General features: G+C 41.9%; 1 protein-coding gene across 1 annotated transcript; it reads right to left on the bottom strand.

Annotated features, from left to right (window-relative positions):
• Positions 1 to 2,496: 2,496 nt before the first annotated feature.
• Positions 2,497 to 20,555, bottom strand: LOC120916427 (protein RoBo-1-like). Its single transcript, XM_040327391.1, has 5 exons — positions 20,392 to 20,555; positions 18,670 to 18,786; positions 10,798 to 10,944; positions 7,059 to 7,208; positions 2,497 to 2,717 (listed from the first exon to the last, which is right to left on the bottom strand). The coding sequence occupies exons 1-5, from the start codon at positions 20,441 to 20,443 to the stop codon at positions 2,554 to 2,556; spliced, it is 630 nt and encodes a 209-aa protein (XP_040183325.1). The 5' UTR covers positions 20,444 to 20,555; the 3' UTR covers positions 2,497 to 2,553.
• Positions 20,556 to 22,188: the final 1,633 nt, after the last annotated feature.

Raw genomic sequence — 22,188 nt, 5'->3', positions numbered from 1 at the left:
GCTGGGAATTATGGGGAATAGAGGGAGTACCTAGGGGCTTGTCGTGACATTCCCCCTCCATAACCCCCCCCCCCTTTTTTTTCTTTGCACAACACGAAGGAGGATAGCAATAGGGATAGAGAGATGAGAATCTCTCCCCCCCCCCCCTCGAAAGCAAAGATAAATAGACACGGGTAAGAGGGGGTATAGACTTGTATATATTGGGGCAATGTTGCTTACATAAAGATATAGGGCTGGATTCAGATAGAATGGTCTATCAATCCGCCCCGCGTAACGTATCTCAGATACGTTACGCCGCCGTAATTTAGGGCGCAAGTTCTGTATTCAGAAACAACTTGCGCCCTTAGTTACGGCGGCGTAATGTATCTGTGTCGGCGTAAGCCCACCTAATTCAAATGTGGATGATGTGGGCGTGTTTTATGTATATTAACTGTGACCCCGCGTATTTGATGTTTTTTACGGCGCAAATCGTCATTGCTTTCGACGTGAATGTAAATTACGTCCAGCCCTATTCGCGAACGACTTACGGAAACGACGTAAAATTTTCAAAACTCGACGGGAATACTTAACATAGGATACGCCTCATATAGCAGGGGTAACTATACGCCTAATAAAGCCTAACGTAAACGATGTAAAAAAATGCGCCGGCCGGACGTACATTTCTGAATCAGCGTATCTAGCTCATTTGCATATTCCTCGCATAAATATACAGAAGCGCCACCTAGCGGCCAGCGTAAATATGCAGCCTAAGACACTTACGCCGGTCAGATCTTAAGGAAATCAATGCGTAACTGATTCTATGAATCAGGCGCATAGATACGACCCCGCACACTTAGAGATACGACGGTGTATCTGGAGATACGCTGTCGTATCTTCTCTCTGAATCTACCCCATACATTTTACTTTTATTATTTTATAGGGGGGTGGGGGGTGGGAATAGGGGAACGGGTCCACCCCCAATGCTTCTCATTTTCTCCTTTTTCTTGTTTGTTATTTACAGTAAGTAGATGGTCCAGGAGAATTAAAGAACAGTATATTCTGCGGTATAGATCCATTTCTGTATTTAAGTGCATGTTAAACCTTGTACACGCGATCGGTTCGTCCGATGAAAACGATCCGATGGACCGTTTTCATCGGACGAACCGATCGTGTGTTGGCCCCATTGGTTTTTTATCCATCGGTGAAAAAAAATAGAACCTGTTTTAAATTTTTCCTATGGATAAAAAAACTATAGAAAAAAACGATCGTCTGTGGGGAAGTCCATCGGTCAAAAATCCACGCCTTGCTCAGAATCAAGTCGACGCATGCTCGGAAGCATTGAACTTAATTTTTTTCAGCACGTTTTAATGTTTTACGTCACCGCGTTTGGACACAATGGGATTTTTAACCGATGGTGTGTAGGCAAGACTGATGAAAGTCAGCTTCATTGGATATCTGATGAAAAAATCCATCGGATTTGATTCTATCAGATATCTGATTGTGTGTACAGGGCTTTAGAAGATAGATCCATTTGTGTACCTATATGTATTTTTTTTATGTATTTATGTGTATTTTGAGAATTCTTGTATTTTCTTGAATGAAGGCCCCTTGACCCGCCCTGCACTAAGGAAAGGGAGCCTTGACTGCTGGATGCTTGGCAACCAGGTGGGGCGTCAACATGAGGAGGGAGTCAGAGTGACTCCGCTGGGATTGGCTACGATGAAACGAGGTGAGGGGGTGGAGCCAGAACTCTAGAAATAGCTGGGGCACGTCCAACTAATTCCGAAGAATTGACGTCACAAGAGTTGACCACCCTCCCACCCATGGTGTTGTTGTTTCGTCACAGCTTTTTGGCGGTTTTACCTGGCCAGCAATTGGCATTACTTTTTGGGCTAAGCCCTCACGTTGAATTACAGGGTCAGTTTAATGCCTGTCTCGCACTGATGGCGGAGACAGGCCTCTTGGACTAGACAGTTTGTTTAGAGATGCTCACGGTGTAACCGTGACTGGCATGGTTTTTGGATTGTTGGGATTTGAAGTTTGTTATAACAATATGTTTCAATAAAGCTGTGGCCTTGCCCACTTCCAACTTTAAATGGTCTGTGTGTAATTATTGGGGGGGCAATTTTTTTTTTTTGTTATGTTTGAATTAAGGGGAAGTTAAGTTAAGCCTAAGCTTCTCAGCAGTCATGACTTGCAAACTGTTTTGCAAAGTATGTAAGAATATTTTTTACTTGTAAAAATGTAATAAAAATTATTTAAAACAAAGTTATGAATGATCGGAAGTAACGAATGCAGATCACAACATATGAAACTAAACACATTTTCGGTATTGTACATGTCTAATGTTTTTAGGTGAGCTTAGTGCAAGAAAGACCTTTACTACTGTAATTAAGATTTTAGACGGTCAGCATGGAAGTTAACAAAAGAAGCCAAAGAGTAGAAGGTTTCAGAAAAGCGGTGTCTGGTAAAGTAACTCATATAGATTGATTTTTAACTCATCCCTTAGCTGATTAGTTAGGGTTCTGCCTTTATTTTATCTGAAATGATGTCAACTTCCTGTAGCATATGCCGTCATTCCTCCTTTTTTTCTTGATCGGGTTGATGCTTCAGATCTGGTAACCAGCATTTTTGTATTTTAATCGTCTTCATTTCATATCCAATGGCTTGGCTGTATTCATAGTTACAACTCAGATTCGACATGCATCCCTGTGCTGAAAAGTTGGTAAAAACACCATCTGAAAGAATAAAATAATCAGCATTAGCATGACAAACATCTAAGCCAGGGCTCGACAAATCCCGGTTGCCAGGTCGCCACCTGGTGGTGGCTGTTGGTATTACAAGTTAAGCATTACAAGTTAAACAGCAATTCTAATGTCATTTTTCACTATTTTTCACTACCATCTTCTTCCCTCTAATTAGAACCCCCAAACATTATATATATTTTTTATCCTAACACCCTAGAGAATAAAATGGCGATCGTTGCAATACTTTCTGTCACGCCGTATTTGCGCAGTGGTCTTACAAGCGCACTTTTTTGGGAAAAAATTACACTTTTTTTAATTAAAAAATAAGACAACAGTAAAGTTATCCCCATTTTTTTTAATATTATGAAAGATAATGTAAATTGATACCCAACATGTCACGCTTCAAAATTGCGTCCGCTCGTGGAATGCCGACAAACTTTTACCCTTTAAAATCTTCATAGGCGACGTTTAAAAAAATCTACAGGTTGCATGTTTTGAGTTACAGAGGAGGTCTAGGGCTAGAATTATTGCTCTTGCTCTACCAATCGCGGCGATACCTCACATGTGTGGTTTGAACACCGTTTACATATGTGTTCGCTTCCGAGCGCAAGCTCGTCGGGACGGGGTGTGTTTTCTGGCTCCTAACTTTTTTAGCTGGCTCCTAGATTCCAAGCAAGTTTGTCAAACCCTGATCTAAGCAAACGTTAACATTTGGCCTTTAAAGCTGAAATTCAGGATCCTGCTAACTTCACATTGTCAGATCCTTCTTCCCATTAAACCACCGTCAAATTAATAAGAAAAAGGCCTATATTTTTTTTTTGTAAAAGAAGATCGAGCCCAATGATGTCATATTCTTCTTCAGAAAATGTTCTGTCCCGCTTGGCGCTAGGTAGAGGACTTTCACTGTTGCCACCCGTCACATCCACACAGGGAAAGAGCACTACATTTCTCATTTCGCAAAGGGATAGTCAGGGCCGGATTTGCTCTCCCTACCGCCCCAAGGCCAGGTTCCGCAATGCACCCCCTCCCTGCCAACCGTCGCCCCCCCCCCCAAATCAACGGAGAATGAGCGACACGGTCAGTTAAAAAAATGTTTGTTTCGTTTTTTTACCACTTTTTTTTTTTGTTTATTATTAGTAGCTTGTCGCTTACTTTTTTTAAATTTTTGCATAATTTTCTTATTATTTTCCCTATTATTTTTCTTATTCTTTACATTTTTATGTTATTAATTTAATTATTATTTCTAATTATTTATTTATTTTTTATCATTTTTTTTTTTCACTTAACTTTTTTGCTATCACACAGGAGAAAACAATTCCCTGTGTGATAGCAATTGGAGGTGACATGTTCTCTTTATTGACCCTGTCACCTCCAAAACAGGAGTCCTAGCACCAGTGGCGTCACTAGGGTTGGTGTCACCTGGTGCGGTAAAATATGGTGTCACCCCCCCAATAAAAAAATTCAAATATTTTTTACCCTACTGTTTTCTCTCTGTTCTCCTTTCTTCCCCTTTTCTCTCTCTCCCTATCCATCTTTCTTGTTCGTTCTATCCCTTCTTCTTTCTCTCCATTTTTCTTTGTCCCCTCCCCCCACCTCTCTTTCTCCAGAACCGGAATTCAGAATTCTCAGGAGCCTATAGGCCAGGGGCGTACCTCTGCATCCTTCAATATCTTTTTGTTACTACTGTGTACCCCTCTCCACAACTGCACCTCTGGACCACTTTACATTGCACAGTACCCTGCACCCCTTTACATTACACAGCCCCCTGCATCACTGGATCCCTTTAAAATTACACAGTACCCTGCATCACTGGACCCTTTTAAAATTACACAGCACCCTGTATCACTGGACCCCTTTACATCTCACAGCCCCCTTCACCTCTGGACCCTTTTACATTACACAGCCCCCTGCACCACTGGACCCCTTTACATTACACAGCCGCCTGCACCTCTGCACCCCTTTACATCACATAGCCCCCTGCACCTTTGGACCCTTTTACACTACACAGCCCTCTGCACCCCTTTACATTACACAGCACCCTGCACCTCTGGACCATTTTACATTACACAGCACCCTGCATCACTGCACCCCTTTTACATTACACAGCCGCCTGCACCTCTGCACCCCTTTACATCACATAGCCCCCTGCACCTCTGGACCCCTTTACATTACACAGCACCCTGCATCACTGCACCCCTTTTACATTACACAGCACCCTGCATCACTGGACCCCTTTACATTACACAGCACCCTGCATCACTGCACCCCTTTTACATTACACAGCCGCCTGCACCTCTGCACCCCTTTACATCACATAGCCCCCTGCACCTCTGGACCCTTTTACACTACACAGCCCTCTGCACCCCTTTACATTACACAGCACCCTGCACCTCTGGACCCCTTTACATTACACAGCACCCTGCATCACTGGCCCCCTTTACATCTCATAGCCCCCTGCACCTCTGGACCCTTTTACATTACACAACACCCTGCATCACTGCACCCCTTTTACATTACACAGCCACCTGCACCTCTGGTCATGTCAGCTAAAAAAAAAAAAAAAAAAAAAAAAAACATTTTTTTTTTTTTTTTAAATCGGGATGGTGTCACCCCTCTAGTGGGTGTCACCCGGTGCGGCCCGCACCCCCCGCACCCCCCTAGCAACGCCACTGCCTAGCACTGTGCTAGAACTCCTGTCACAGCTGAGATGGGAGGAGCACAGCTCTCCCCTCTCTCTGTGTACATCGGCAGCAGGGACAGGATACAGACTCGGTGGCCGGGGGGAGGACGGAGTCCCGAAGACAGAGCTTGTTAACGAGCGAGCGTATTCCCCCATAACTTACCGCCCTTAACTGTATGTTCCGGGCGTTGGGGGGACTCCATGTCACTGCCGCCTCTTGGCGCCCTGCTGCCCCAAGGCCTGGCCTCAGTGGCCTTGTGGGAAATCCGAGCCTGGGGATAGTTCAGTACATTGTTGGCACGATAGACCATGAGTCTCCTGGTCGGTCAGTCATGGTGTGAGGTCATGGTGATTGGGACAGTTTAGGAGTTACGTGGCCTACAACTCAAATATGAGACAGGGCGTCTGAGGTGCCCAGCTCCCCCCCGCACTACAGAGATCAACAACATAGTTCTGCCACCGCTCACTGAAAAAATAAGAAAAGTTACAAGACTGGTGGGGAAACTGGAAGCTAGAGTAGCCTCCAGTCCTATGACTCCAGTATAGATTTCTGAGTACGTAAAAAAAGAATTACTATATTTGACCACGAGTACCCATCTGAAATACCTCATCTTTACCAGGCTATTTTTCATTTTTTAGCACTGAGAGATTGTTTGACTGACAATTACTTTTTTTTTTATGAGAATATGCAGAGAATTTAACACTATTCTACTACCTGATCCATCTATGGCACTCCTGAATAGTAAACCCCACACCCTATTGCATCGTCAATTTAAACTAATGCTCTTTGTAACCACAGCAGCAAAGCAGACCATTGCGAAAGCATGGAAATCTGATTCACTATGGCCGGGATTCACAAAGCACTTACGGCGACGTATCTCGAGATACGCCGCGTAAGTGTAACAATGCGCCGTCGTATCTGTGCGCCGTGCCCACAGTCTGAGATACGCCTAAAAATAGGCTTCCTACGACCAACGTAACTTGCCTACGCCGTTGTAGCGTGGGCGCATATTTACGCTGGGCGCATTTGCCGCTCCCATTGATTTTCTATGCACATATGCAAATGAGGGAGATACGCCGATTCACGAACGTAGTTGCGCCCGGCGCATAATATACGCAGTTTGCATAAGTCGTACGTCCGGCGTAAAGTTATTCCCCATATATGAGGTGCAACTCATGCTAAGGTATGGACCAGGGAACACAGCCGTCGTATTTTACGTCGTTTACGGAGAGTCAGGACGCCCACTAACACACAGCTCCTTTCTCTATCTGCCACGTAGAGAGCGTCCTGACTCTCCAGTAGTCCAAGGGAGGGGCACGACACTCCACACCAGGGAGAAAGCCTTGCATTACTGTGTGGAGTTACAGACAGAAGAACAGGAAGTGAGGATTTCTCAGAAGAAATAAGGACATTTAAAAGCAAAATGGAAGGATGAGGTAAGTGAAGGAGGACTGCACTAAGGTAAAGGAAGCTATTTAGGGGAAAAAAAATACATTTACAACCCCTTTAATTGCATCAGAACCAAGGGGGTGTGATATCCTGCCCAGATCTTAGTTTCATTCTCCTTCTAATGTCTTTTAAGCTAATTAAGCAAACAAATATCTTGAATAATATGCAAAAGCCAGCACCCCATAAAGTAAAAAAAACCTACCTGGTTTTTGCATCAATCCAACTAATATGGCACAGTGGTCATCCTTACTTCTGCAGATTGTATTTGTGACAGGCTTACACACTTCCATGGTTTCATACGAGAAGCAAGATGGACATTCAGGGCCATCATAGGAGTAGGTTATATTTTTATCTGTATGGTAATGGTGTAAAAATATATATATATAGAAATTGAATTATGATAAAGAAGATACTGTAGTTATTAAAGTTTATCTAAACCCATAAATGAAAATGTAATACTTTGCAGTGTTTAGAAGTGGAGGTTCCATTCATTTTCTTTTTTTTTTGTCTTTATTCTTTTTATCTGGAAATTCGGAGAAGAACATTCTCCCAGGTGTTGCAAAACTACAAGTTCCAAGAGGCATTGCAAGGCTGCCAGTTATAAGCATAACTCCCAAAGGCAGAGGCATGATGGGACTTGTAGTTCTGCAACAGCTGGAAGGCCACAGGTTGAACACCCATGACGTAGGTGGTGTGGAGATTAGTAGTTTACAGAAAAATTAGACCATTATTGCTTCGATGACAAGGACACTGTACAGTATTTCTGTCAAAATCAAAAGGTGTATTCTGCACTTGCTGAAAACTTTCTTAGTCTGAAAAAGACAATGGGGTAGATTCACATACCTTTTGCGGCGGCGTATCTCCAGATACGCCGCCGTAATTTGAATTCCGCGCCCGCGTAGCGTTATGCCGATTCTCAAAGGCAGTTACGCTGAAAAAATAGGCTTCCTCCACCGACGTAACTTGATTGTGGCAGGGTGTAGAATTGTGTGCAATATAACTTTGGCCGCTAGGGGCGCTTCCGTTGTTGTCGGCGTATAATATGCTAATTTCCTAGATACGCCGATTCACAAACGTACGTGCGCCCGGCGTTCGTTTTTTACGTTGTTTGCGTTAAGGCTTTTTCGGCGTAACATTGCTCCTGCTATTAGGAGGCGCAGCCAATGTTAAGTATGGACGTCGTTCCCGCTTCGAAATTTGAATTTTTTACATCGTTTGCGTAAGTCGTTCGCAAATAAGGCTGGACGTAATTTACGTTCACGTTAAAACCAATACGTCGTTGCGCGGTACTTGGAAGCAATGCACACTGGGATATGTACACGGACGGCGCATGCGTACAAAACGTCAATCACGTCAGGTCATCATAAATTTAAATAAAACACGCCCCCCCTTCCACATTTGAATTATGCGCGCTTACGCCGGCCCCTTTTACGCTACCCTGCCGCGTCTTACGGAGCAAGTGCTTTGTGAATACAGCACTTGCTCCTGTAAGTTACAGTGGCGTAGCGTAAATAGGAAAACGCTGCGCCGCCGTAACTATGCGCGCCCGTACGTGAATCTACCCTAATGAATGCAGTCACCACAGCCAAGGAATATCAGTTTTCTGAATCAACTGCCATATTTTATTCTGGCCTTAGACAGCCAGATGCTATAAGGGTGAAAATACATATCTCATTTGTGATTTAAAGTGGTTCTAAAGGCAGATTCTATGCATTAAAGTAAAAAAAATCTGGTTGCAGCTCCCCTACAACCAGGGGCGGACTGACCCATCGGTCACTCGGTCACGGACGAGAGCCTCTGCATCCGCAGGAGAGAGAAGGGTTTCAGGATGTGTCTGTGATACCTCTCACAGCGCGCTGCTCACTGCCGGCTCCTCCTTCCCTCCCGTCCACCCCAGGTGCTTGTACATGACATCACCTGGGACGGACGAGAAGAAAAGAGGGGTTGGCGGTGAGCAGTGCACTGTGAGAGGTATTCAGGCTACAGGCATCGGGTGGCCGCGAGGTGCTGTTTTTTTTTTGCTGGAGATGCCATGGCCGCCATCACGGGTTCGGGGGTGGGAGCGGGAGTGGGCAGCATGGCGCGGAAGACAGTTACAGGCCAGGTGGTGTAGGGGGCCCGGCCCCAATAGGACAGCACGAAGCCCCGTGATATTCTCCCGATCCTCTTCCCCTCACAGTGTCCTCCGGTTCACCCCATCATTGTCCTCCACCTACCCACCATCAGTGTCCCCCTGTGTCCTTCACCCACCATCAGTGTCCCCCTGTGTCCTCCACCTACCATCAGTGTCCCCCTGTGTCCTCCACCCAGCCACCATCAGTGTCCCCCTGTGTCCTCTACCCACCCACAGTGTCCCTTCCAGTGTGCCTTCCACCCCCACAGTGCCCCTCACCCACCCACCATCAGTGTCCCCCTGTGTCCTCCACCCACCCGCCATCAGTGTCCCCCTGTGTCCTCCACCCACCATCAGTGTTCCCCTGTGTCCTCCACCCACCATCAGTGTCTTCCACCCACCCACCATCAGTGTCCCCCCTGTGTCCTCCACCCACTTTCAGTGTCCCCCTGTGTCCCCCACCCACCATCAGTGTCCTCCACCCACACACGATCAGTGTCCTCCACCCACACACCATCAGTGCCCCCCTGTGTCCTCCACCCACCCACCATCAGTGTCCCCCTGTGTCCTCCACCCACCCACCATCAGTGTCCCCCTGTGCCTTTCACCCCCATAGTGCCCCTCACCCACCCACCATCAGTATCCCCTTGTGCCCACCCGCCATCAGTGTCCCCCTGTGTCCTCCACTCAGCCACCATCAGTGTCCCCCTGTGTCCTCTACCCACCCAACTCAGCCACCATCAGTGTCCCCCTGTGTCCTCCAACCACCCGCCATCAGTGTCCCCCTGTGTCCTCCACCCACCCACCATCAGTGTCCCCCTGTGTCCTCCACCCACCCACCATCATTATGGCGGACACATTGGACACTTTTGACACATTTTTGTTTTTTGTCATTTTCACAGCGAAAAGTGCTATAAAATGCACTGATTACTGTGAAAATGACAATGGCAGTGAAGAGGTTGACCACTAGGTGGGTTAGGTGTGCCCTAAGGGAGTGATTCTTACTGTAGGGGGGTGTGGCTGTAGGTGTGACGTCACTGATCGTCGTTCCCTATATCAGGGAACAGACGATCAGTGTCACTGCCACCGAGAAGAATGGGGAAGGTGTGTTTACACTCACCTCTCCCCATTCTTCAGCTCCTGTGACCGATCGGGGGACACCGGCGGCGATCGGGTCCGCGGGCACGGTCACGGAGCTTCGGACCGGGTCTCGCGCACGACCCACGGCTGGGCTCTTAAAGGCAATGTACAGGTACGTGCCTGTGCCCAGACGTGCCATTCTGCCGACGTAAATGTGCAGGAAAAATACAAATAAAAAAATATATATAAAAAATAAATAAATACATTTTTATAAAAAAAAAAGGGGGGGTTGCCATCCGGGGCCCTGGGGACCTCTGGGCCCTTTACTAAAAACAAAAATAATATAAAAATATATATATATATATATATATACATACATGTGTGTGTATATATATATATATATATATATATATATATATATATAAAAAAATTATTGAAGAAAAAAAAAGAAGGGGGGTTGCCATCTGGGGAACTCCGGGCCCCCTCCCGACCCTCCCGACCCTTTGGGCTCTTTGGGCTCTTTAATAAAAAGAAATAGAAAATATATATAATAAAAATATATATATTTTTATAAATAAAAGGGGGGGGGGTTGCCATCTGGGGCCCTGGGGACCTCCGGGCCCTTACAAAAAAAAAGAAAAAAAGGGCTTTCCATCCGGACCCATGGGGAACTCCAAGCCCCTTACAGGTGTACTGCCTGTACCCCCTGATGGCGGCCCTGCACACACACACATTACATTATACTCACCCACAAAAGGCCCATTGTTGCAAAGATCCGTTTCACAGCAATCATATGACAGGTCATAGTACACATCTTTATTAACATAGGCATACATGCTACGATTGCATTTCAGATTTAAAGCGCAGCGCTTCTCAAGGGAGTGATAGGTGTGATCTGAAAAACAAAAATTATTTTAAATATCAAAATATTTCTAACACTATACAATTCAAAGACAAACTCCAGGAAGATTAAAAAACACAGAAAATAATGCAGTTGTGTATTCCTTAACCACTTGAGCTCTAGAAAGGTTTTACCCCCTATATGACCAGGCCATCTTTTTGCTATTTAGCACTGCGCTACTTCAACTGGTAATTGCGAGATCATGTAAAACTGTACCCAAATGAAATTTATATACTGTATTTTTTTTCACACAAATAGAGCTTTTGATGGTATTTGATCACCGCTGAGTTTTTCTTTTTTATTATATAAATGAAAAACAAAAGAAACAATGTTGGAAAAATGTTGGAAAAACAAACAATATTTTCTACTTTCTGTTATAAAATATATCCAATAAAATCTAATTTCTTCACAAATTTAGGCCAAAATGTATTCTGCTACATATCTTTAGTAAGAAAAAAAATTATAGCATATACAAACTATGGTATATACTGTATATATGTGAAAATAGATCAGTCCTGATGTATTGACAGCCTCATTTTTTTAGGCCCTAAAGCACCAGAACAGTACACATATCCCCCAAATGACCCCTTTTTGGACATTCCTTTTTGGACATTCCGATGCATTTAGTAAAAGACATGGTGAGATTTTTTAAGTTGTAATTTTTTCTTCACTTTCTGACGATGTCACAACGACGAAACGTACGTCGAGGCACATTTCCGTCACATTGGTACTTCCGGCCACTTCTGGTTTCTGAATACCCAGGCAGTGGAATACCAAGTCATTGGCAGCTTCACAAGGATTTATGGACATTCCAAAAACATTTTAAACCTCAATCATCTCGTTGGCTGTTTTTTGATGCACTTTGTCTACTAATGAATTATTTTTAGGCACTGTATTGTTCACTTATGAATTTATCTTTGCACACCCCGCACTTTATTTGTTTATGCTGTACAATTTAGTCTATGGAACATAATTATTGCTCTAGCGCCCCCTCTAACATACACCCCACATCTCACAAAGTCAGCTACCAACACTTAGAGGGGATCAGCTTTTCTTAGTTTTCATTGTTTTTATAATTATACTCATAGCACTGGGTTCTTTTTTATCTTTTCAATAACATGCAATGCCAAGCTGCGATTTCCAAAGCAAGCTAAATATTTTCTTGTATTAAGAGAGGTATGGACTCCAGAGAGAGAGATATAATTTTGACCTCATCTGGAATATGCAGTTCAGAAAGTGCAGAGAAGGGCAACCAAACTGATAAGAGGCATGGAGGAACTCAGCTATGAGGAAAGATTAGAGGAACTGAATTTGTTCTCTCTTGAGAAGAGGAGAATAAGGGGGGATATGATCAACATGTACAAATATATAAGGTGTCCATATAGTGAACTTGGGGTTGAGTTATTCACTTTACGGTCAACACAGAGGACAAGGGGACACTCTTTACGTCTAGAGGAAAATAAATGTAATCTCCAAATACAGAAAGGTTTCTTCACAGTAAGAGCTGTGAAAATGTGGAATAGATTCCCTACAGAGGTGGTTCTGACCAGCTCAGTAGATTGCTTTAACCACTTCAGCCCCGGACCATTATGCAGGTAAAGGACCAGGCCCCTTTTTGCGATTCGGCACTGCGTCGCTTTAACTGACAATTGCACAGTCGTGCGACGTGGCTCCCAAACAAAATTGACGTCCTTTTTTTCCCACAAATAGAGCTTTCTTTTGGTGGTATTTGATCACCTATGCGGTTTTTTTTTGTTTGTGCTATAAACAAAAATAGAGTGACAATTAAAAAAAAAATGCAATATTTTTTACAATAATAAATAACCCAAAAAAATATATATAAAAAAAGTTTTTCCTCAATTTAGGCCGATACGTATTCTTGTTCATATTTTTGGTAAAAAAAATCGCAATAAGCGTTTATTGATTGGTTTGCGCAAAAAAATTATAGCGTTTACAAAATAGGGTATAGTTTTATGGCATTTTTATTAATAATTTAGTTTTTTACTTGTAATGGCGGCGATCAGCGTTTTTTTTTTCGTGGCTGCGACATTATGCCCAGCCGTGCCATTCTGCCGATGTAAATAGTCGTGCAGCATTCCTTAAGGGGTTAAGAAAAGTCTGTATTCTTTCCTAAATGTACACAATATAACTGGATATAGGTTAAGTTGATCCGGGGAAAATCCGATTGCCTCTCAGGGATCAGGAAGGAATTTTTTCCCCCTGCTGTGGCAAATTGGATCATCATGCTTTGCTGTTTTTTTTTTTGCCTTCCTCTTGATCTAATGTGGTTATAGGATTGGGTATATGGGATTGTATGATTTTATTTTTTTTATTTATTTACTTATTTTTATGGTTGAACTAGATGGATTTGTGTCTTTGACTAATCGATCTCCACAGTGTCGAGCAGTGGGCACAGGCCACCCTCATGAAGCTCATGTAACTATGTATTCCTTGGCTTTTTGTTTACTTTATTTACCTTTAAACTTTTACCTTTGAGATGTAAAAAGTTTTTCGTTTTTTAGCTTTAAACTTAAAAAATGCTTTGTGCCAGAAACAAAGATCTAGTGCTAAACCAAAATCTAGGGGACAAAGTCAAAAATAAAATTTGTATTCTTGATGATTTATGAGTTAATTATTTCCATTATAGAAGAACAACTTTCGGTTACAATATTGTTAATGGAAATCTGGATCTGTTTTAATTTTAGACATGTGCGGTTCATTTCGTTCAGAATTAAAATTCAGACACATTTTTTGTTATTCGGAAATTCGGATTGTATCCGAATTTCCGAATTAGAATAGTAGAATATGTTGAAACACAAACCGGAATTTAGATTGATAAACAAATGGCAGTGTCTCCAGCTGAGGCACTTCGTCGAGCAATTACCCCAGCCTAATAAGATCTGAGACGGATTTAATGAGGTAATATATCTCGAATTTATAAAATACTGCTGTCGGTGGAACAGCCGGAGACCCCGCCATTCATAATTCAATGGGAAAGGGAACTGGGGTCACATATAGACAAAGGGCCAGATCCACATAAGGAGTACTCCGGCGTATCTACTGATACGCCGGCGTACTTTCAAATTACCCACGTCGTATCTTTAGTTTGAATCCTCAAACCAAGATACAACGGCTTCTGGGTTCGATCCGACAGGCGTACGGCTTCGTACACCTTCGGATCGTAGGTGCAATACTTCGGCGCCCGCTTGGTAGAGTTCGTGTCGTTTTCCGCGTCGGGTATGAAAATTAGCGATTTACGACGATCCACGAACGTACGCACGGCCGTCTGTAGTCGGCTTTTTCCGGCGTATAGTTAAAGCAGGTATTTTGCGGCGTATAGATAGACTTGCCATGTTAAGTATGGCAGTCGTTCCCGCGTCGAAATCCTTTTTTCTTTTGCTTAAGTCGTCCGTGAATAGGGATGGACGTAACTCACGTCTAAGTTCAAAAAATTACGTTGTTGCGACATCATTTCGCGCAAAGCACAGCGGGAAATTTCTGGACGTTGCATGCACAGTTCATTCGGCGTGGGGACGCGCTTCATTTAAATGAAACCCGCCCCCTGATCGCCGATTTGAATTTCGCCGCCAGAAATACACTACGCCGCCGTAACTTACGGCGCAAAATCGCTGAGGATTCGAAATTCCGCATGGTAAGGTACATCGGCGTAGCATATCTCTGATACGCGCCGCAAGTGCAATTGTATGTGGATCTGGCCCAAAGCCACTATTAGAAAAATCCTAAATTTAACCCACAGTTCAGCAGTAGACACCAGAACTGTCTAAATTAATTATAAATGTCTAACAAGGTGGTACGCAACGCCCAACAAAATCAGTAGGTAAAAACTGGGAAAATCCGCAGAGTGCTGGCGAGGATGCAAGGTATTGGGAATGATGGCTCATCTATGGTGGGACTGCCCAAAAATTAAAAAGTAGAGAGGGAGTATTTTTCTAATTCAAAAACTTTTCGAATTTAAATAGTTTTCAAATTCGAAATCTTTCCGAATTCAAATAGTTTTCCAATTTCCAAAGAGAATAAAATAGTATACAAAATAAAGCAATAGAATAGAAAAATAAAAATATATATATTTTTTTCTATTCTATTCCTTTATTTTCTATTCTATTTTATTATTTTTGGAAATTGGAAAACTATTCAAATTCGAAAATGTTTTGAATTCAAAAACTATTCGAAGCTAATTTGAAAACTTTTCGAATCGTTTTGAAAACGAATAAACAAAACAAATTCTGAAAACGAATTAAACAAATTAAAACAAATTTAACTAAACAAATTAATAATAAATAAAAATAATAATAACGAATTGAAACAAAACAAAACAATTTTGTACATATATGTATATGCTCCATATCTCTCAGCCCAGACAATTATTTCAGAATTCTGTACAGAGATATTGATACTGTTATCTTCTGGAATCAGAGACCAGAAAAATATTTGCAGATTAAGGATGGTCCAAACATATGCACAGAGCTGATTGATTAAACATTTTTTGTTTTATATATTTAAATCTGTACTGTATGGGTATATGAAAAATTACCAAATAAGGAAAATAACATTGACATTAGTAACATTTAGAAAATGATTGAAATGTACATGTTGTAAAAGATGTACAATATTATTAAAGTGGATGTAAATCCACTCTCATCCTTTCTAAAAAAAAAAAAATTAATTGATGGCGGGGTTCCCCTTAAAATCCATACCAGACCTGAAGGGCCTGGTAATTGAATTTTTGGGGGACCCCCACGCTTTTGTTTTGTTTTTTTTATGAATGAATTCTCTCTAAATTGTCGGGAGCCGACAAGTCATTATAGCCGCGAGTACGGGAAACATGCGCTATTTCACATGCATACTTTACACCCCCCCTAGGTACGAAATTTAAAGGAATATTTCACTTTTATTGTTTCACTTTAAGCATTATTAAATTCACTGCTCCCGAAAAAACATCAATTTTTAAAACTTTTTTTGCATTGATACATGTCCCTTGGGGCAGGACCCAGGTCCCCAAACACTTTTTAGGACAATAACATATTAGCCTTTAGACATGTGCACAGAAATTTTTTTCGTTTTTTTTTTGTTCTGTTTCGTATCGTTCCGTAGGTTCGTTCCCGTTCGTTTTTCGTAAGACGCCCGTTTTCCTGTTCGTTCCCGTTCGTTTCTCGTACGACGCAATTTTTTCGTATTCCGATCGATTCGTATTTTGGTTACCGTTTTATTTTCGTACATGCGGGATGGTTCGTTATTCTGTTTAATTCATGTTCGTTACTTGTTAGACAATAATTTTCGTGAATTTTCGTCATTTTGTACTTTCGGAAATATATTGCGGGATTCGCGGCACTTTCAACACGCGGCTCATCCATATTAACTATTGTTAAGCCCCATACACTTGGTCAGACTTTTTTAACAACAAACATAAAAACGATCGTTTTATCGAACGTTCGTTCGTTTTTAAACTCCATCAGAAAACCATTTTTGGGTTCCAGGTTCAAAAGTCTGGCCAACTGATCTCCCTTCAGACGAAAATCCACAGAAAAGTTTATTTGGCTTTACTGTACTACTGTACTCAGCACAAAAGAGAAGCTGCTTCACTAACTACACTCACTGTCCATTCAAAAAAACGAAAATGACATCTTATAACAAAAGATTTGCATTCTGTATTTTGAAACCAAATTACGAACAGAAAAAAGGAATTCAGAATACAGAATGAAAATCTTTTGTTATAAGATGTCATATGAACATACAAACAGAAAAAGGATTCAAACAACATACAGAATGAAAATCTTTTGTTATAAGATGTCATATGAACATACAAACAGAAAAAGGATTCAAACAACATACAGAATGAAAATCTTTTGTTAGATGTCATATGAACATACGACTGAAAATCAAAATACGAACAGAACAAGGATTCAAACAAAATACAGAATGCAAGTCTTTTGTTATAGATGTCATATTCGTTCTTTTGCTGTTTTCGTTTTGTCGTATTTTCGTCGGATCGTTCGTTCGTATTTGCGGTTGTTCGTTATGCGACTCATTCGTAATCCCGTCGTTTTCGTATTTTGGTGCTTACATTTTTTCGTATGTACACATTATTCTGCGGGTACGAAAATGAACATTTTCGTACGAAAATAACATTCGTACGAACGGGAATGCACATATCTAATAAAATTAGCACTTTAGATTTCAAACATTCGAGTCCCATAGACTTTAATGGGGTTCTAAAGTTCACACGAACATTTGGTGTGTTTGCAGGTTCTGGTGCGAACCGAACAGGGCGTGTTCGGCTCATCCCTAATCCAGAAGATATTATCCTCCCTGCCACCCTACACTACGGAATCCTATTGCTGCTAACATACAACAAGACTCAGCCTCTGCAAATGGATAAGTAGCAATTGCTTCACTTGTAGTGCTTTAGAATTACCTTCTACATACTGTATATTGCTTCTAATCAACTGCTGTATTTAACTCTGACTTACTAAGTACTAACATACTGCTTGGGATTATCTGTTAAGTCATCTTAAAGGAACATACACTCTCAAATTAGCTGAGCTATAATTGCCTCTTGTATGCAACTATTAGTTACCTTCACTATTCTTATTTACTACATGCTTGACATAAGTTGCCCTAGACCTCCTCTGTAACTCTAAACTGGTAACCTGTAAAAAATGTCAAAGCGTCGACTATGGAGATTTTTAAGTACCGAAGTTTGGCGCCATTCCATCAGTGTGCGCAATTTTAAAGCGTGACATGTTAGGTATCTATTTACTCAGCGTAACATCATCTTTCATATTTTACTAAAAAATTGGGCTAACATTACTGTTTTGTTATTTTTTAAATCATGAAAAAAATAATTCCCCCCAAAAAAGGCATTTGAAAAATGATTGAGCAAATACCGCGCAAGATCAAAAGTTGCAATGACCGTCATTTTATTCCCTAGTGTGTCTGCTAAAAAAAAACATATATATTGTTTGGGGGTTCTGAGTACCGTATTTATCGGCGTATAACACGCACAGGCATATAACACGCACCCTAACTTTAAGAGGGAAGTTTCAGGAAAAAAACTTTCCACAGCCCCCTGCGTATAACACGCAGGCACAGTTTACCCCCTATTTTCAGGGTAAAAAAGTAAGTGTTATACATCAATAAATACAGTATTTTTTTTGCAAAAGAATGATGATTTGTACATGTAGGAGAGAAGTGCCAGAATAGCCCCGGGTATTGAGGTGTGTATAAAAGCCCTTTATTGAAGGGGTTAAATAGGATTAGTTACAGGTTAATTGGCAATCACAACATTTTTAAATAGTCATAATGAAATAATACATTTCTTTTCAGGATGTAAAGAACGACGTATTAAAACACCTGCAAATAACTTCAGTACACAATAATACGATTTAGAACTTATGTAGAAATTATTCGGAAAAAAAATATATAACACAAACAGATGTAAAATTAAACTCAAACACTCATTGATATTCTTTATCTCGGCAGCCAAAATGGTCACATTAGAAATTAAGGAAAAAAAAACTATACCTGATTGGCTGCCTGAGATAAATAATTTTAAAAACAATGAAAAACAGGGACTAAATAAAAACGATCAATTTAAAAATATGGAAACCTTGCCATAAGTATAAAACTAACAAAATGTAACAACATTCTTCTAAAACCCAATTCTCTACAGACATAGAGAGATGGAAGATGGTCACTTACTGAATCCAAACTTTTCATAGACGGTCATACAAGAGCTGCCATCCGGGCATTCAGTGATTGTATCATTGCAAAGGTCAGCATTACGACTGTGGCACGCATTACATCTGAGCGTTTCAGCTAGAAAAAAACAAACCAGTGTTATTTCTGGCAGCAAATTTCGATTCAGTTTTAGTCTAATGCAGGGGTGGCCAACCAGTGGCCCGGGGGCCCACAACCTCCTGCTCTGTAATGGTGGGTTGGCAAGCCCAGATCGCAGGTTGCCGACCCGCCATACCACAGCATCAGTGTTGTGAATGAAGCTGGTGGTAGAGGAAGAAAGCGGCTGCAGAGCAGAGTCCCATAAGCCGATGCTTCCTCTACAGCGCCGGTACCCTTTCGTCTGGGTGGATCGGAGGGCCATAGCGTAGCCGTGACCTGTCATCTGCCCGCTCAGCTCATTGTGGCCCTCAACTGGTTACCATGTTGCTTAAGTGGCCCTTGCTCTTCAAAAGCTTGGGCACCCCTGGTCTAATGCCCTGTACACACGATCGGTTCGTCTGGTGAAAACGGACCGATGGATCGTTTTCATCGGAAGAACGGATCGTGTGTGGGCCCCATTTTTTCCCCTATCGGTGAAAAAAATAGAACCTGTTTAAAAATTTTCGTATGGTTAAAAAAACGATAGAAAAAAACGATCGTCTGTGGGGAAATCCATCGGTCAAAAATCCACGCATGCTCAGAATCAAGTCGGCGCATGCTTGGAAGCATTGAACTTTGTTTTTTTCAGCACGTCGTTGTGTTTTACGTCACCGCGTTCTGACACGATCGGTATTTTAACCTATGGTGTGTAGGCACGACTGACCATAAAGCCCTGTAAACACGATGGGTCCATCCAATGGAAATGGTCTGATGGACCATTTTCATCGGTTAACCGATGAAGCTGACTGATGGTCAGTCATGCCTACACACCATCGGTTTAAAAAAACGATTGTGTCAGAACGCGGTGACGTAAAACACAACGACGTGCTGAAAAAAAACGAGGTTCAATGCTTCCAAGCATGCGTCGACTTGATTCTGAGCATGCATGGATTTTTAACCGATGGACGTGCCTACAAACGATCTTTTTTTTTCTATCGGTTAGGTATCCATTAGTTAAATTTAAAACAAGATTGCTTTTTTTTAACCTATGGATAATTAACCGATGGGGCCCACACATGATCGGTTTGGTCCGATGAAAACGGTCCATCAGACCGTTCTCATCGGTTTGACCGATCGTGTGTACGCGGCATCAGTCAGCTTCATCGGTTAACCGATGAAAACGGTGCATTGAACTTAATTTTTCTCAGCACGTCGTCGTGTTTTATGTCAGCGCGTTGGACACGATCGGATTTTTAACCAATGGTGTGTAGGCACGACTGATGAAAGTCAGCTTCATCGGATATCTGATGAAAAAAATCCATCGGTTCGTTTTTATCAGACGAACCGATCGTGTGTACAGGGCATTAGGTTAGGCACATTCAACTGCAGGTTTGATAGACACAGATCGCTATTGTCACCTTCATGTCGAATCTTCTATCTATATTGAACTGTTGTCGCAACGAAATTAAAATAATGCATTTTTTATGTCGGATCTTTCAGATTTCGGATTCTGCGCGTTCGTTTTCGTTTGTTAAAACGAACGCGGAAATCCCAGAAATTTGGACGAAAATGCATTCGGACGAAAACATACAGAAGGTTACTTACCTGTAAATAGACCAAAGGAGAAAAGTAACAGAACAACGGCAACTGTCTTCATTTTTATTGTTTTTGAATGTCTTGGATGTTGGTGATCTTCCGATGCTGCTCAAGAGATTTCAATCCTTTTCAAATGCTGGTATATATTGGATGCTAATGGTCGATGAGGCAGATTTATTATGAGATCGTTATTTCATTTTGTGGAGGCGTTTGTTTGATAAGCTAATACCGAACAGTATTTAATAAATGTAAATGTTTGGAAATAATGTTTGCATTGAATTTGGATCAAGTTTAGCAATCTGGCTCCTGCAATGGATGAACTCCCAGTGATGTCAATTTTTATACATGATGTGTTTGCTTTGCTGAAAAAAATAAATAAAACTTTTTTGTGTGTTCCATCTGCATTATAAGAAAATAATGCCGCGTACACACGACCGTTTTTCATGACGAGAAAAATGCCATTTTTTACATTGGTCATTAACCACTTAACCCCCAGACCATATTGCTGGTCAAAGACCAGAGCACTTTTTGCGATTCGGCACTGCGTCGCTTTAACTGACAATTGCGCGGTCGTGTGACGTGGCTCCCAAAAAAATTGGCGTCCTTTTTTTCCCCACAAATAGAGCTTTATTTTGGTGGTATTTGATCACCTCTGCGGTTTTTAGTTTTTGCGCTATAAACAAAAGTAGAGCGACAATTTTGAAAAAAAAATGAATATTTTTTACATTTTACCATAATAAATATCCCCCAAAAATATATAAAACTTTTTTTTCCCTCAGTTTAGGCCGATACATATGCTTCTACCTATTTTTAGTAAAAAAAGGGGATAGTTTTATTGCATTTTTATAAAAAAAAATTTTTTTACTACTAATGGCGGCGATCAGCGATTTTTTTCGTGACTGCGACATTATGGCGGACACTTCGGACAATTTTGACACATTTTTGGGACCATTGTAATTTTCGCAGCAAAAAATGCATTAAAAATGCATTGTTTATTGTGAAAATTACAATTGCAGTTTGGGAGTTAACCACAAGGGGTTATGTGTGACCTCATTTGTGTTTCTAACTGTAGGGGGGTGTGACTGTAGTTGTGACGTCATCGATTGTGTTTCCCTATAAAAGGGAACACACAATCGATGACAGCGCCACAGTGAAGAATGGGGAAGTTGTGTTTACACACAGCTCTCCCCATTCTTCAGCTCCGGGGACCGATCGCGGGACTCCAGCGGCGATGGGGTCCGCGAGTCCCGCGGCCGTGGTCACGGAGCTTCGGACCGGGTCGCGTGCACGTGCCGGCGGCGTGTGCACGCGACCCCACGGCTGGGCTTAAAGAGCCACGTACATGTACGTGGATGTGCCCAGCCATGCCATTCTGCCGACGTATATCGGCGTGAAGGGGTCCTTAAGTGGTTAAAAAACGATCGTGTGTGGGCTCCAGAGCATTTTTCTCGTCGTGAAAAATGGGCATTAAAAATTTAGTACATGCTCTAATTTTTCTCGTAGTTTTTCATGTCGTGAAAAACTATTGTGTGTAGGCTTTAACGTGCATGCTCAGAAGCAAGTTCTGGTAAAACAAGCGTTTGTAATGGAGATAGCACATTTGTCACGCTGTAACAGACTGAAAAGCGCAAATCGTCTCTCACCACACTTTTACTAACACAAAATTAGCAAAATCAGCCCAAAGGGTGGCGCCATCCGAATGGAACTTCCCCTTAATAGTGGCGTTGTACGTGTTGTATGTCACCGCGCTTTGCTAGAGCATTTTTTTTTTCACGATCGTGTGTATGCAAGGCAGGCTTGACAAGA

This window comes from Rana temporaria, chromosome 10 (assembly GCF_905171775.1).
Source record: "Rana temporaria chromosome 10, aRanTem1.1, whole genome shotgun sequence".
NCBI classification, from domain to species: Eukaryota; Metazoa; Chordata; class Amphibia; order Anura; family Ranidae; genus Rana; species Rana temporaria.
Note: the sequence above shows the minus strand (reverse complement) of the source record. Positions and strands in the feature narration are given on the sequence as shown.

Coding starts and splice junctions, on each gene's coding strand:
- LOC120916427 (XM_040327391.1), bottom strand. CDS start 20,443: ATGAAGACAGTTGCCGTTGTTCTGTTACTTTTCTCCTTTGGTCTATTT. Junction 18,787..20,391: donor CTCCTTTGGTCTATTTACAG/GTAAGTAACCTT, acceptor GTTTTTTTCTAG/CTGAAACGCTCAGATGTAAT. Junction 2,718..7,058: donor TGGATTGATGCAAAAACCAG/GTAGGTTTTTTT, acceptor TTATTCTTTCAG/ATGGTGTTTTTACCAACTTT.